Source organism: Tachysurus fulvidraco, chromosome 17, assembly GCF_022655615.1.
Source record: "Tachysurus fulvidraco isolate hzauxx_2018 chromosome 17, HZAU_PFXX_2.0, whole genome shotgun sequence".
Taxonomy (NCBI): domain Eukaryota; kingdom Metazoa; phylum Chordata; class Actinopteri; order Siluriformes; family Bagridae; genus Tachysurus; species Tachysurus fulvidraco.
In genome coordinates, this window is record NC_062534.1 from 20395128 (window position 1) to 20410127 (window position 15000).

Here is a 15000-nt window from a genome sequence, read left to right on the forward strand (position 1 = left end):
GTGTGTCTGTCTGTTTGTCTTTATCTGTCTGAGTGTCTGTCTGTCTGTCTGTTTGTCTTTATCTGTCCGAGTGTCTGTCTCTCGGTCTGTTTGTCTTTATCTGTCTGAGTGTCTGTCTCTCTGTCTGTTTGTCTTTATCTGTCTGTCTGTCTGTCTCTCGGTCTGTTTGTCTTTATCTGTCTGAGTGTCCGTCTGTCTGTCTGTCTGTCTGTCTGTCTGTCTGTCTCTCGGTCTGTTTGTCTTTATCTGTCTGAGTGTCTGTCTGTCTGTCTGTCTTTATCTGTCTGTCTGTCTCTCTCTCTCTCTCACACACACACACACACACACAATAATTAATTAACACACATTAATAAACTGACAATGTTACAGAACAATTGCTTATGTTATCTCCTAACCTCCTAAACTGTAACTCTGTGTGTGTGTAGATGATGTGCTGGCAAGAGACGCAGGCGAGTGTGTGATCTGTCTGGAGGAGCTGCAACAGGGAGACACCATCGCCAGACTGCCGTGCCTCTGCATCTATCACAAAAGGTAAGCACAAGCATGAAACACTAATCTCTATACGTCCTATATGTCCTCTTTCTCTGTAAACTTTTTTTTTTTTTTTACCCCAGATAGCTTATTCATCCTGTACTAGTGACACTTCTGTCTATCCAGATTGACCTCGGGTACAGTTACTGACTGTAACGCCATATTGTCCTCTCCTCCTCCTCTTCCTCCTCCTCCTCAGTCAGAGAAAAGGGATTACTATAGGATCAGAACCTGGCCAGATGATCTTACAGTAGTGACCCTGATATGGAAGAGGTGGCTTCTTATCCCTGAACTGTACGATTCATACCACTCTGTATCGCATTAAAAATGTAAAGGAATCCGTATGTGTGGATTTCACAGTCAGATTCACACTGTAGACCTGATCGGTGATCCTGAGAACATGGGAAGCTCGGACGACTTTTCAAACATGACTTAAATTCCCATGAGCCTCTAGTAAGCCCTGGGCATTAGTGTAATATACCTCTGATATGAGTGTATCCGATGGAGCATCGATGATGGAGAACCAAAAATCTCCACCAATAGCAGTGCTGTTGGGGAAAAATACAGAAGAACTAGAGAAACTGTAGTGTAACTGGAGAGGGAGAGGGAGAGGGGGAGAGGGAGAGGGAGAGGGAGAGAGGGAGAGTGTGAGTGAGTGAGTGAGTGAGTGAGTGAGTGAGTGAGTGAGTGAGTGAGTGAGTGAGTGAGTGAGTGAGTGAGTGAGTGAGTGAGTGAGTGAGTGAGTGAGTGAGTGAGTGAGTGAGTGAGTGTGTGTGTGTGTGGTATAGTATGTAGTATTTGGGGTGGTTGTGGCTCAAGCAGTTAAGGCTCTGGGTTGTTAATCGGAGGATTAAGGGATCAGGGTTCAAGCCCAAGCTCTGCCAAGCTGCCACTGTTGGGCCCTCGAGTAAGGCCCTTAACCCTCTTTGCTCCATTGGTGCTGTATCATGGCTGACCCTGTGCTCTGACCCCAACCTCCAAAGTTGGGAAACATGAAGAAAGAATTCCACTGTACTGTAATGTACATACTGTATATTGTATAATGTATTTATCAAAAGCTCCTGGTTAGTCCATGACACTACAGTTGACTGTATAATCTGATTTAGATTTTCTCTCTCTGGTGTCACACAGATAAGGATGGCTTCCCTTTTGAGTCAGCTTCCTCTCAAGGTTTCTTTCTCTTGTCATTTCAGAGAGATTTTCATTGCTAGTGTCACCTCTGTCTTGCTCATTAGGGATGCATTTTTTTTCCTACTATCAGGGTCACCACAGTGGATCACGTGGCCCTCATTTTAGATTTGGCACAGGTTTTTAAGCCGGATGCCTTTCCTGACACAACCCTCAATTTTTATCTGGGCTTTGGTCTGGCACTAACCCATATACCTGAGTCAATTGTTCAGTGAGTGGGTGAGCTTTCTGATCGGGAATCGAACCCGGGCTGTGGCAACGAAAGTGCAGGGTCCTTTTAAATAATTTTTAGATTTCTGTAAAGCTGCTTTGTAAAAATGTCTGTTGTTAAAAAGTGCTACATAAATGAAATTGAATTGAATATGGATTGATTTCCAATATTAAATAGCATATGTGTGTGTGTTTTGCGTGTGTGTAGCTGTATAGACACATGGTTTGAGATCAACCGCTCCTGTCCAGAGCATCCTTCTGACTGACCTCCATTCCCTATTACTACTGCTGAGAAAGGTGAGATTTCTCATTCATACAATAGATCAGACAATATGATTTATACTGATATACAGATATTGATATACAGATGATTTATACTGATATAGGGGCGGTTCTAGGGTTTCATCTTTAGGGGGGTTTAGCCCTCAGTGAGAATTTAAAACAAGAAGAGTTCTATATTATATATTATATGACAACTCTGGTAATAAGAATAGTGACATTTCACTGCTTTTGGTTGTCGTCTTTGCGTCTTTCCGCCGATTAAAGTTATAGATAAACGCCTCCAGCTCTGACTGCGCGTGCACGCTGCGCGTACCTGTGCTTCTCCGTACAAATAAAGCAGACAGCCGAAGACGCACTTTTGAAAGACTACAACGCATGCGCCTAAAAGCAAAGTAAAAAAAAATCGCTCTTGGATCAAACTGAGAAATAATTTTCTTTCCCATCGACGACATGTTCTGCATTTTAACGTAATTTTTATTGTTTATTTATGAAAGTAAAAATTATACTTATAGTTTTAGGGTGGCTGAGATCACAGACAGGGGGCTGAAGCCACCCTAAAAAAGGGCTAGAACTGCCCCTGGTGATATACAATAAAGACTTAAAACCAATACATATTCTCTCTCTCTCTCTCTCTCTCTCTCTCTCTCTCTCTCTCAGGGCACTTTATGGACCTACACCTGGCTATCTGGACACTGATTTAACCAAATAAAACAATCAGTCCTATTTATTCGATCAGATTGGATCAAACCTGTGGTGATGGTGACGCAGAAACCAAATAGAAGAACAGAACACACCGTCAAGTGTTACTTTCACACCTATCCCACAATCCCCTTGCCTGCTGTACTAGCTAGCGACTGTGCTACCCGCTAACTGCCCCTCGTTAAAGTGACCGACGCTGGATCTTTGTCCCTGGAGTCTCAGGTCTTCGGGGTTCTCCTCTGACTTACCCTGCTGTACCTGACAAAGGGCTCTCAGCTGGATTAGAGGGTGGGGCCAAACGAATGCCCAATCGGATGGCCGTGCCAATTATGGAATATGCTGATTAGATGGGCCTTGCTTGTGCTTCATGTTGTCCTTATTTGGAAATGGGGCGGGGTTAGGTGTAGAGGTGTATGGGGTTGGAATTCGTGTGGGTGAGTGTGTTCTGTGCGCCAAAGCTGTGTGTGTGTGTGTGTGTGTGTGTGGTTTACATTTTGCTGTGCTATGAACGTTTCAGTCTGTGTGTGTGTGTGTGTGTGTGTGTGTGTGTGTGTGTGTGTGTGTGCGCGTGTGTGTGTGTGTTGGGGGTGTGGGGGGTTGGCAGCAGTGGGAATTGAAATTTCCCTCACTGAGTCACATTGGCCCGTTTACTGATTATTAATTTACGGCGTTAGTTCAATTCCCCCATAGGTGTGTGTGTGTGTGTTTGTGTTTGAGTGCTTGTACACATCTAGAAAGCTGCTTAATGTCTGGATGTGGAACCACTGACGGACTGGTGTGAAACTGTTGCGAGATACGATCTTCCTTTCCTTTTTTTTTTTTCTTTTACAAAACAATCCCGTGAGAAATCTCACGTAAAAATAAACTCTTGAAGCTCCTGGATGCCTCTGCTGTATAAAGAACATCCGCTGTTAGAAAATGTGAGAATTGTAAGAAAAAAAATATCCACAAGTGAAATATGATGGACATTAACAGCCTAAAAAGGACTGAGGGGTAAAGGGCAGGGCCATGCAAACTGACCAATCACATGGCAGTCCTGATCCCAGAGTTGTGATGAGGGGGGTGATGATTGTACTTCATGTTATCTTCATTAGGAAATGGGGGGTGGGGATGGTGAGAGGACGGACATGATCGCAAAGCGAACCGGATAGCAGGAAACATGCAGTCGGTGACGACGGGACGCTTTAGTTTCCTGCTTTCTTTCATTTCATGTTTTTTTTTTTATGGTAATACATTTCTGAAGATGTGAATGGACGCCTGTTTTTAGGATGTACAAACTTAATTGTCTGATGACTTTGATGTGCAGTCTGTGGGCTGAGTAATACTGATAACGATATCTATAATTAAAAAAAGACAAAATAATAGACTTTAGAGTCGTGTATGTTTCTCTGAGACAGCAGAACACACATCTGAACACAAAGTCCCTTTCAGTCTTCACCGTGAAGATAGGAAATAGGACGCTAACGGTACGTATTTACCCAACAGTCCACCCACAGATGGGGTGAAATGATTAATAAATGACTTAAATGTGTGAGGAGTCATAAAGACATTTGGGTTTTGTTCGGTAATTTGAGATCGCTGTCCTGAGAGAAGATTCACAAATGACCTCATTTTCACAAACGAGAGAAAATGGGCCAATACGCCTAGTAAAGGCTCTCGCTACTGAAACACTAACATACAGTTGACTAAAAACACCAGATACCAAGTAGTTCTTTTAATTTATTTTAGATTTTATTTATGTGCCAACCAATCCCAATTCAAGGTGTCATCAGGATCATCAGACCATATCTGTTGTACAGAAAAATATTGAGAACTGCTGTGTGAATAAAGCTAGGTGTTGTATTTTACTCAGGTGAATGTGAAGAGCATTAAAAAGGTCGATGCACAGGATTAAACATAATGCTGATACGGGGCTCCTGAGATCACAAGTTTGAATCCCAGTGATGCAACAGTCAGCGAGCTGCGAGCTGAGAATATGGGAAATGGGATGAATTTGAATTTGGCAGACCACAGTCCCTCATTCACCTCCTAATACTTACACCGAACACTGCAGTATTGAAGCAAAAAATGGGGATCACTGCTAATGAAAACATCTTTAAGGACTCCTACCCCCATGAGATGCACAGACAGATGGAGAGACTGGGCACGGGAGCTTGCGAGAGGAAAATCTTCCATTTAGGAAGGAGTGTTATACTGTCGTCTCGACCCTGTTTATCACAGTGACACTAGCCAATCATAGCCTGATGTTTTTGGCGAAAAAGAAAAATCATGTGTGTGTGAAGTCAATATATAAAAAATTGTGATAAATAAAAAAATGTCCAAACATCTGCTTTATCCTGACTGCAGGAAGAGATAGTAGAGATAGTATTACAGCGGATGAGAGTCGATGACTGATTCACCGAGACTGACGAACACTAACAGAATATTGTTATTTTTATAGAGATCATAACGTTAAAACCACCTGCCTAATATCATGTAGGTCCCTTTATAGTAAATCCGCCTCATCGAGACCTCGGCTTCACACGACGCTAGCAGTAAATCATGAGGTGGGGCTTCTGTGGATCAGACTGTTTTCCAGCCCATCAAACGGTCGCTCGATCGGATTCGAATCTCAGGAACTTGAAGCCAATTCAACAGTTTGACCGGTTTATCCTGCTCCTCAAAGCATTCCTGAACAATGTTTTGCTGAAAGATTACACTGTCAGGGAATACTGTTGCCATGAAAGGGTGCAGTGGGTCTGCAGCAATGTTTAGGTAGGTGGTAGGTGTCAGGTGTCAAATTAACAGCCAGGTGAATACCAAGAGCCAAGGTTTCCCAGCATTACATGGCCCAGAGCATCACACTGCCTCCGCTAGCTTGAGCTCCATCCTTGCAGTCCAATCAGCCATGTAGCTATCTATCTGTCAGATCAGTGGTAGCGCCATCATTTATTCATAATCCATATTTAGAGGTAATGCATATTAATAAGTGGATTTCAGGTTGCAAAGCTACACAGATCAGGTTGCACTAATCTATTTTATTATTAACCAACACTGAAGGTGTGCATTGTGCAGTTTTCTTTACACATCACATTATCGTCGTCATACTATCAACAGTTTCAGTTATTAAATGTAATTTTAATATTAGGTTTCAGAATATAATTTAAAGTCTAATAACAGCTCTCATGCAGGAGGTGCCAATCAGCAGCTATATGATCTACTGGGACTTACATCAAGTATTACAGCTCAGTCACTTACCACATGATGTGTCTTCATTTATTCATTCATTCATTCATTTCTAACATAAATGCAATAATAAGATAATACATTTTTAAACAAGATTTTTGATTCATTTTATGTGTAAAATTAAACCAGCACCAGTTAAATGTATTATGTGCTTCACGACATTCCTGCTTGCATTGGTAATGGGCTGCCCATATAACGTGTCGGATATGGGAAGTAGTAATAAGAAAACCGTCATCTTTTAAACTGTTCCAGTCATGGACTATTCAAAAAGTTAAAATAAGAATTTATGTATTTATTTAAATTCTTATTTAAGGCAATTTAGATCATGCTTAATGAATGTGTACATGTGCTGAGGAATTTATTTCCTCATGTAATCAATTGAAGGCTAATCTGACAGTATTTATAGGGAATCTTTTAAAAGTTGAATCAAGTCTCTGGTATTCATAGTAAACCATTTAAAGTCTAAACTGGCTCATTGGCATTCACAGTAAATCGTTTTAAGCCTGAATCATCTCATTGCCTTTTATAGTGAATTATTTAAAAGATGGACTCTTTGCTTCACTTTATTGTGAATCATGTCAAGTCTGAACTGACACTGTGCCATTCACAGTGCATAATGTCACAGCTAAACCAAATCAATAAAATGTAAAGTGAATCATTTAAAAGTGGAATCGACTTGCTGCCTTTTTATGGCTAAATGTCTAAAAGGTAAACAGGCTCATTGCCATTTAAATGGAATCATTTAAGGGCTTAACCAAATCAATGCAATTTATAGTGAATCATTTAAATGCTGAATTGACTCACTTCCATTTACTGTATAGTGAATCATTTAAATGCTGAATTGACTCACTGCCATTTATAGTGAATCATTTAAATGCTGAATTGGCTCACTGCCATTTATAGTGAATCATTTAAATGCTGAATTGTCTCACTGCCATTTACTGTATAGTGAATCATTTAAATGCTGAATTGACTCACTGCCATTTATAGTGAATCATTTAAATGCTGAATTGGCTCACTGCCATTTATAGTGAATCATTTAAATGCTGAATTGGCTCACTGCCATTTACTGTATAGTGAATCATTTAAATGCTGAATTGGCTCACTGCCATTTATAGTGAATCATTTAAATGCTGAATTGGCTCACTGCCATTTATAGTGAATCATTTAAATGCTGAATTGACTCTCTGCCATTTATAGTGAATCATTTAAATGCTGAATTGACACTGCAATTTACAGCAATCAGCAAATGACTGCATCACATTTTATTTGATTATAGGAAATACACACAGAAACCTGGCTAGAAAGAACATGACAATAACAATTATCAAGAAGACTTTGAAAACCATTTCCATGTATTCCTGTGTTCAGGACACTAAACGAGTGACGTCCTATGAAGAACGCTGCACATGTACCCTACAAGAGATGATAGTTCTGTCCTAGTTACTTATGAATCCACTGCTCAAAGGTCACCTACAGGACTTTCCCAGGATTCATGAGGTTTTTGGGATCCAGTGTGGCTTTGATGCCTTGCATCACCTCCATGGTCAGAGGGCAGAATTCCTCTCGCAGCAGAGCCCTTTTCCCCAAACCCACGCCGTGTTCTCCTGTACACGTCCCGTCAACTGACAGAGCTCTCCTATAAACACACATGTTAGGATTGGGGGAAGCAGCACTAATTAGTATCCATGGCAATAAGGACAATACACTAATAGACTTACGGCAAGCCGTAAATTATGTGTGCTACAAATATCTGCTAACACTGTACATTTCATCCAATATTTTATATGCTAAAGTTATACAGGAAAAGCTTTAGCCTGTAGTTGATATTCATAAGTGCAGTATTTCAGAATAATTGCTGTTTCCATAGAAATATGTTCTGCGGTAGAAAACATTTCAAAACAATTTTTTGCCTTAAAATCCCTCAGAATCGAAATAGACTTTAATTCTTTTATACAATTTATAGACTGAAGAATGACGTTAGACGGTATTGAGAAACTATAGTTAGCTTTCTTTAGTTAGATTTCAGGAGCCTGCTATAAGCATAAAGATACACATGGAAGTTGAAAGAGAGACAGATCAGAGAGAGAGCACACAGAGAGAGTGTGTGTGTAAGAGAGAGAGAGAGAGAGAGCACAGAGAGAGTGCAGAGAGAGAGCACAGAGAGACACACACACAGATGTTCAGACCTGGCCAATCTATGCGTAAACTCGTGAACCCTCATCACTTCATCAGGGTCATCAGGGTTTAGCACAATTAAGCAGTGGAAGTTCCCATCTCCAACATGACCTGCGATCGGACCTGACACAACATCACGCTCATTTCTAATCCTCATCCCACACAAATGTATTTTTAAAAAACATTTAGTTGTAGATTTGGTTAGGTTTGTTTTTTAGGAGACATTTATGTAACATCGAATCCCTTCCGAAAGTATTGGAATGGCAATGCAAAGACACGGAAATATCCGAACGTGAACGCTGACATTCTGGTGTGTCATTCAAACCCAAATATCTGCTATGTAAAGCCATGCTGTTCCAATACATTTGGGGGTTGTGACAGACAGAAATAAAGCTGTAAATTGCTGTAATCTAAAGCAGTTTAAAATGACACGTTACATTTTTTAAATTAATTTCAAGAGAGAGGAAAATAGATAAAGGATATAATCCCAGTGATAATGTGAATTAATTCATTCCCCCTAAGTCAAATGTTACTACTGAAGGAAAAATGATGTTTCACTAATTAATTTATAGAAGTAATATAGAACTGATGAACTTGTGAATGTGTGTGTACCTGTAATATTGTTTCTGATGAGGTCGTCTTTGGTCTCCACTATGACCTGAGGCAGACGAGAGATCGGCACACACACGTCTGTGGCGTACGCCTGTACACACAGAGACACGGTCAGGCTTTTACACTGGGCTGGTTTGGATTTGAGCTTTCAGATGAACATGAATGATTAAACAAGCTACATACAAACACACAGTGATGGAGAGACACACACATTGCGACACACACGTTTCTGTATGTCAAAAGGAAACAATCTGACTCTTATTTAAATAAAAGTTATTAAAAAAAACAACTAACTAATAACAATAATACACTATCCTTTGGAGATGGAATGGTGTGTCAGCATGTTTTTATCTCCCTCCCTCCCTCCGTCCTCAAACCCCCAATCACCTTGCAGCCTGGTCGCAGTGCCAGTGCAGCGTACCACGCATCATGTCGAGCTTTCCATAACTGTGAACGCGTCTCCTCATCCTCAGCCCAGGCGAAGTCAGCGCCACCATTCTCCCGTGTGATCTCCTCTGGACACACACACAATTTTATTATAATTATAATTACTATTTTTTTATTTTTTTTTTTGCATATTTATAATGTACTTTTTATTACATTATACATTATATGACCAAATGTATATACACACCTGGCCATCACAACAACATGAGGTTCTTCCTCAAAATGTAGTCTCAAATTTTATTCACACAATTATCCACAATGTGTTTGCTTTTCAGTAGAATTACAATTTCTCTTTACTGGATCTAAGACCCAAACTCTAAATGGCCAAGACAGAATTGTTCATTCATTCATTCATTTTCTACCACTTATCTGAACTTCTTGGGTCACGGGGAGCCTGTGCCTATCTCAGGCGTCATCGGGCATTGAGGCAGGATACACCCTGGACGGAGTGCCAACCCATCGCAGGGCACACACACTCATTCACTCACACAATCACACACTACGGACAATTTTCCAGAGATGCCAATCAACCTACCATGCATGTCTTTGGAACGGGGAGGAAACCGGAGTACCCGGAGGAAACCCCCAAGGCACGGGGAGAACATGCAAACTCCACACACACAAGGCGGAGGCGGGAACCGAACCCCCAACCCTGGAGGTGTGAGGCGAACATGCTAACCACTAAGACATCGTGCCCCCCCGCAAGACAAACATTTCTTACAAATACTGCCATGTTAACAATTCAGAAGAAATGTTATATAATCTATAGGTTATGACACTTGGAAATGTTATGGTATGTGTATAGAGCTTTAATTAACACACACACACACACACACACACACACACACACACAGACAGACGCACACACAGACAGACAGACACACACAGACAGACAGACACACACAGACAGACAGACACACACAGACAGACGCACACAGACAGACACACACAGACAGACACACACAGACAGACACACACACACACAGACAGACACACACACACACAGACAGACACACACACACACAGACAGACAGATGCACACACAGACAGACAGATGCACACACAGACAGATGCACACACAGACAGATGCACACACAGACAGACACAGACAGACAGACACACACACAGACAGACAGACACACACAGACAGACAGACACGCACAGACAGACAGACGCACAGACAGACAGAGACAGACACACACAGACAGATGCACACACAGACAGATGCACACAGACAGACACACACACAGACAGACACACACACACACAGACAGACACACACACAGACAGACACACACAGACAGACACACACACACACACAGACAGACACACACACACACACACAGACAGACACACACACACAGACAGACGCACAGACAGACAGAGACAGACACACAGACAGACAGACACACACACAGACAGACAGACACACACACAGACAGACAGACACACACAGACAGACAGACACACACAGACAGACAGACAGACAGACAGACACAGACACACACACACAGACAGACAGACACAGACACACACACACAGACAGACAGACACAGACAGACAGACACAGACACACACACAGACAGACAGACACACACAGACAGACACACACACACAGACAGACACAGACACACACACACAGACAGACAGACACAACACACAGACAGACAGACAGACAGACAGACACAACACACAGACAGACAGACAGACACAACACACAGACAGACAGACAGACAGACAGACATACACACAGACAGACACAACACACAGACAGACACAGACACACACACACACAGACAGACACAGACACACACACACAGACAGACACAGACACACACACACAGACAGACACCGACACACACACACAGACAGACACCGACACACACACACACACACACAGACAGACAGACAGACACACACACAGACAGACACAGACACACACACACACACACACACAGACAGACAGACACACACACACAGACAGACACACACACACAGACAGACACAGACACACACACAGACAGACACCGACACACACACACACACACACACACACAGACAGACACACACACACCTGTGATGGACACCTGTTCCTCCAGACTCCTGGAGCTGCCATGGAACTCGAGGAAGAGCGTCGGCAGGACCGAATAGGACAGAGAGCTGAAGTGGTTACAGGCAGAGATCATCACATCATCCAGGAACTCTGTAATATGACACCGAGGCTTTTAAAACTGGCCAGCAATTTTTCAGACAGAATCTGTTATCATGGCCTAGTAAAATGTGACAGTGACAAGAAAGCTGGATGTGCAGATGGTGCCATGTAGACTTGCTGTTCCCCTTACTGTTCACCCACCGATGCGGGCGATGGGCACTCCAGCCTGCAGCACCTGCACCGTGCTGTCCACGGCTGCCTGAACCGATGGGAAGGAGCAGACGGCAGACACCATGCCTTCCGGAATGCCAAAGAGACGGAGTGTGGCTTTGGTCAGGATCCCCAGCGTCCCCTCAGAGCCCACAAACAGGTTAGTTAAGTTATAACCTGCTGCTGTCTTTCTACAAACACAAAGATATTACAGTGAGGATGAGGATGAAGCAAAGGTTAAAAGGGTTTGTTAATTGCTGCAGGGTCTCTGTGTATTTTACCTCGGCCGCCGCCCCTTGCCTGCTGTGTGTATGATCGTCCCATCTGCCAGCACCACCTCCAGATTGAGGACGTTATCACGCATGGTACCGTAGCGCACAGCGTTAGTGCCAGACGCACTGGTGGCCGCCATTCCGCAAAGAGACGCATCAGCGCCCGGGTCTGTAAACACACACACACACACACACACACACACACACACACACACACACACACACACACCTGATACACTAAAGGATTAACTGCATGGATTGACATCCAGCACAGACAGGCACCACAGTCATCACAGATCACAGCCACACATCCTGCACCAAACTACTAATGATTATCATGCTGATCTGTATGCTGACCATAAACTCAGTCAGTATTACAGGAAGTCTCACCCACAGGGAACCAGAGGCCTGTGTCACGCAGGTACGAATTGAGCATTTTGCGTGTGACACCAGGCTCCACCGTCACGTCAAAGTCCTCTGCGTGCAAATCCAACACCTGGTCCATCTTCCTGAGACTGAAACACACACCACCCTGCAAAACAAAAAAATATAATAGAAGCTTAATTAATTTTTCTTCTTGCCAAAAATCGTATACTGTAAACATAATCTGGACTACTCTGTAAAACAAACGTACAGTAATTTAAAAAGAAAACTAATAAAACTTCACTGTGTAGCTGAAAAATTAATTTCATTCGCACCTTCACAGCACCGACTCCTCCTTCTAAGCCTGTTCCCGTGCCAAAGGGGATGATGGGTAATCTGTGATGGTGGCAAATTTTGGCAAGAGCACTGACCTCCTCCACAGACCGAGGGAACACTACAACATCTGGGGGGCGACATCTGACAAAGCAGAATGAAATACTGTTATACAAAGAAAGATATAACAAATATGACTCCTGTTAAACAACAAACAAGGTAGAAATAACAAGTATGACCCACATCGAACAATAAACAAGGTAAAAGTATATGAATTGGTATAAATAATAAACAGTGCTAATGCAGGTTATTCTGAATGTTTAAATGAAGTAAATCAAGGCAGTGAGATATTACAATTTAGTCACCATAGTTTACTATAACAATACGTGGGAGTCATAAATGTTGACAAAATGTTCTCGAGACAAACGTCTAGATAGAATCCTAGCGTGAGCTTCACGTGTCTCACCTGTGCACTGATTCGTCTCTTCCGTGCTGTTCTCGCACTGCTAAACCCAAAGACACGCCGTCATCACCGCTGACTGAGCGGAAAGCTGCTATGGCTCGCTCGAGTGCTCCGCCCTGAAGGCAAGAAAACAACAACAACAATAAAAAAAGCAGAAGAGTGAAGCCAGCTGAGGTTATGTATATTCAGAGTGCAGCATGATGTTTCTGAACTTCTGTGATGTTTTCCAATACCGAAAACTGTACATTCCACATATAAGTGCATTTTCACTAACTGTTGCATTTAATCTGCTTTGCCTGCTAGACTCTGTGTCTCTGTTCTGCTTAGAGATGTCTAGCTCTAATATAATATCGACTTCGTTGTGGTCCAGGTTAGGACGGTTGAGCAGAGGGAAGTGTTGTCATCTCACGGCTACACTTAATTGACCCTAGTGGTAAATGTGTGTGCATGGTGATGGACCAGCCCGATGTACTCCAGGGCCCACAGTTTTTCCAGAAAGTAAACAGAATGTAATCAAATACATTTCCACATAAAATAAACCATAACCATAAATGGTGTCTAAAATATACTACAGTTTACCTATTGTATGGTCAAGTGCAACATCACAACTTAAAGCATCCTCACTGTGCACTCTACAGAACTGTATACTGGTCAGTGCTGATCACTGTGCACTACTGAAGTGTAGTGTAGTGTACTGAAGTGTAGTGTAATGTAGTGTAGTGTAATGTAGTGTAGTGTACTGAAGTGTAGTGTAGTGTACTGTAATGTAGTGTACTAAAGTGTAGTGTAGTGAAGTGTACTGCAATGTGGTGTAGTGTACTGTAATGTAGTGTACTGAAGTGTAGTGTAGTGTAGTGTACTGAAGTGTAGTGTAGTGTACTGTAATGTAGTGTACTGAAGTGTAGTGTAGTGTAGTGTACTGAAGTGTAGTGTAGTGTACTGTAATGTAGTGTACTGTAGTGTAGTGTACTGTAATGTAGTGTACTGAAGTGTAGTGTAGTGTAGTGTACTGAAGTGTAGTGTAGTGTACTGAAGTGTAGTGAACTGTAATGTAGTGTAGTGAAGTGTAGTATAGTGTACTGCAATGTAGTGTAGTGTACTGAAGTGTAGTGTAGTGAAGTGTAGTGTAGTGTAATGTAGTGTACTGTAATGTAGTGTACTGAAGTGTAGTGTAGTGTACTGAAGTGTAGTGTACTGCAATGTAGTGTAGTGTACTGAAGTGTAGTGTAGTGAACTGTAATGTAGTGTCCTGAAGTGTAGTGTAGTGAAGTGTAGTGTACTGTAATGTAGTGTACTGAAGTGTAGTGAACTGTAATATAGTGTAGTGTAGTGTAGTGAAGTGTACTGCAATGTAGTGTAGTGTACTGTAATGTAGTGTACTGAAGTGTAGTGTAGTGAAGTGTAGTGTACTGAAGTGTACTGTAATGTAGTGTAGTGTGTAATATAGTGTAGTGTAGTGTAGTGAAGTGTACTGCAATATAGTGTAGTGTACTGTAATGTAGTGTACTGAAGTGTAGTGTAGTGAAGTGTAGTGTACTGAAGTGTACTGCAATGTAGTGTAGTGTACTGTAATGTAGTGTAGTGAAGTGTAGTGTAGTGAAGTGTAGTGTACTGAAGTGTAGTGTAGTGTAGTGTAGTGTACTGAAGTGTACTGCAATGTAGTGTAGTGAAGTGTAGTGTACTGAAGTGTAGTGTAGTGTAGTGTACTGAAGTGTAGTGTAGTGTAGTGTAGTGTAGTGAAGTGTAGTGTACTGAAGTGTAGTGTAGTGTAGTGTGGTGTACTGAAGTGTACTGCAATGTAGTGTAGTGAAGTGTAGTGTACTGAAGTGTAGTGT

General features: G+C 42.1%; 2 protein-coding genes across 5 annotated transcripts in view; one reads left to right on the top strand and one right to left on the bottom strand.

The window, feature by feature from the left end:
* znrf1 (zinc and ring finger 1) overlaps positions 1–4312 on the top strand; it is a 45516-nt gene extending 41204 nt beyond the window's left edge. Inside the window, exons 3-6 of one of the 3 annotated variants that reach the window (XR_007138266.1) lie at positions 426–531; positions 2138–2226; positions 2869–3395; positions 3428–4312. Coding sequence is in view for 1 of the 3 variants with exons in the window: in XM_047802207.1 (XP_047658163.1) it covers positions 426–531; positions 2138–2195 (164 nt within the window). In the remaining 2 variants the exon portion in view is untranslated. Of the gene's footprint in view, positions 1–425; positions 532–2137; positions 2227–2868 lie in introns of those variants that run through there. The other 2 variants (XM_047802207.1, XR_007138267.1) reach the window with 2 other exon arrangements.
* Positions 4313–7387: 3075 nt separating this feature from the next.
* Positions 7388–15000, bottom strand: part of ldhd (lactate dehydrogenase D) — a 10004-nt gene continuing 2391 nt past the window's right edge. Inside the window, exons 2-11 of one of the 2 annotated variants that reach the window (XM_047802206.1) lie at positions 13169–13281; positions 12705–12846; positions 12397–12538; positions 12016–12175; positions 11726–11925; positions 11447–11575; positions 9313–9440; positions 8926–9016; positions 8325–8424; positions 7388–7774 (exon numbers count right to left, since the gene is read on the bottom strand). In XM_047802206.1, the coding sequence (XP_047658162.1) occupies positions 7609–7774; positions 8325–8424; positions 8926–9016; positions 9313–9440; positions 11447–11575; positions 11726–11925; positions 12016–12175; positions 12397–12538; positions 12705–12846; positions 13169–13281 (1371 nt within the window). In that variant the 3' untranslated portion in view covers positions 7388–7608. Of the gene's footprint in view, positions 7775–8324; positions 8437–8925; positions 9017–9312; positions 9441–11446; positions 11576–11725; positions 11926–12015; positions 12176–12396; positions 12539–12704; positions 12847–13168; positions 13282–15000 lie in introns of both variants that reach the window. The other variant, XM_027135183.2, reaches the window with a different exon arrangement.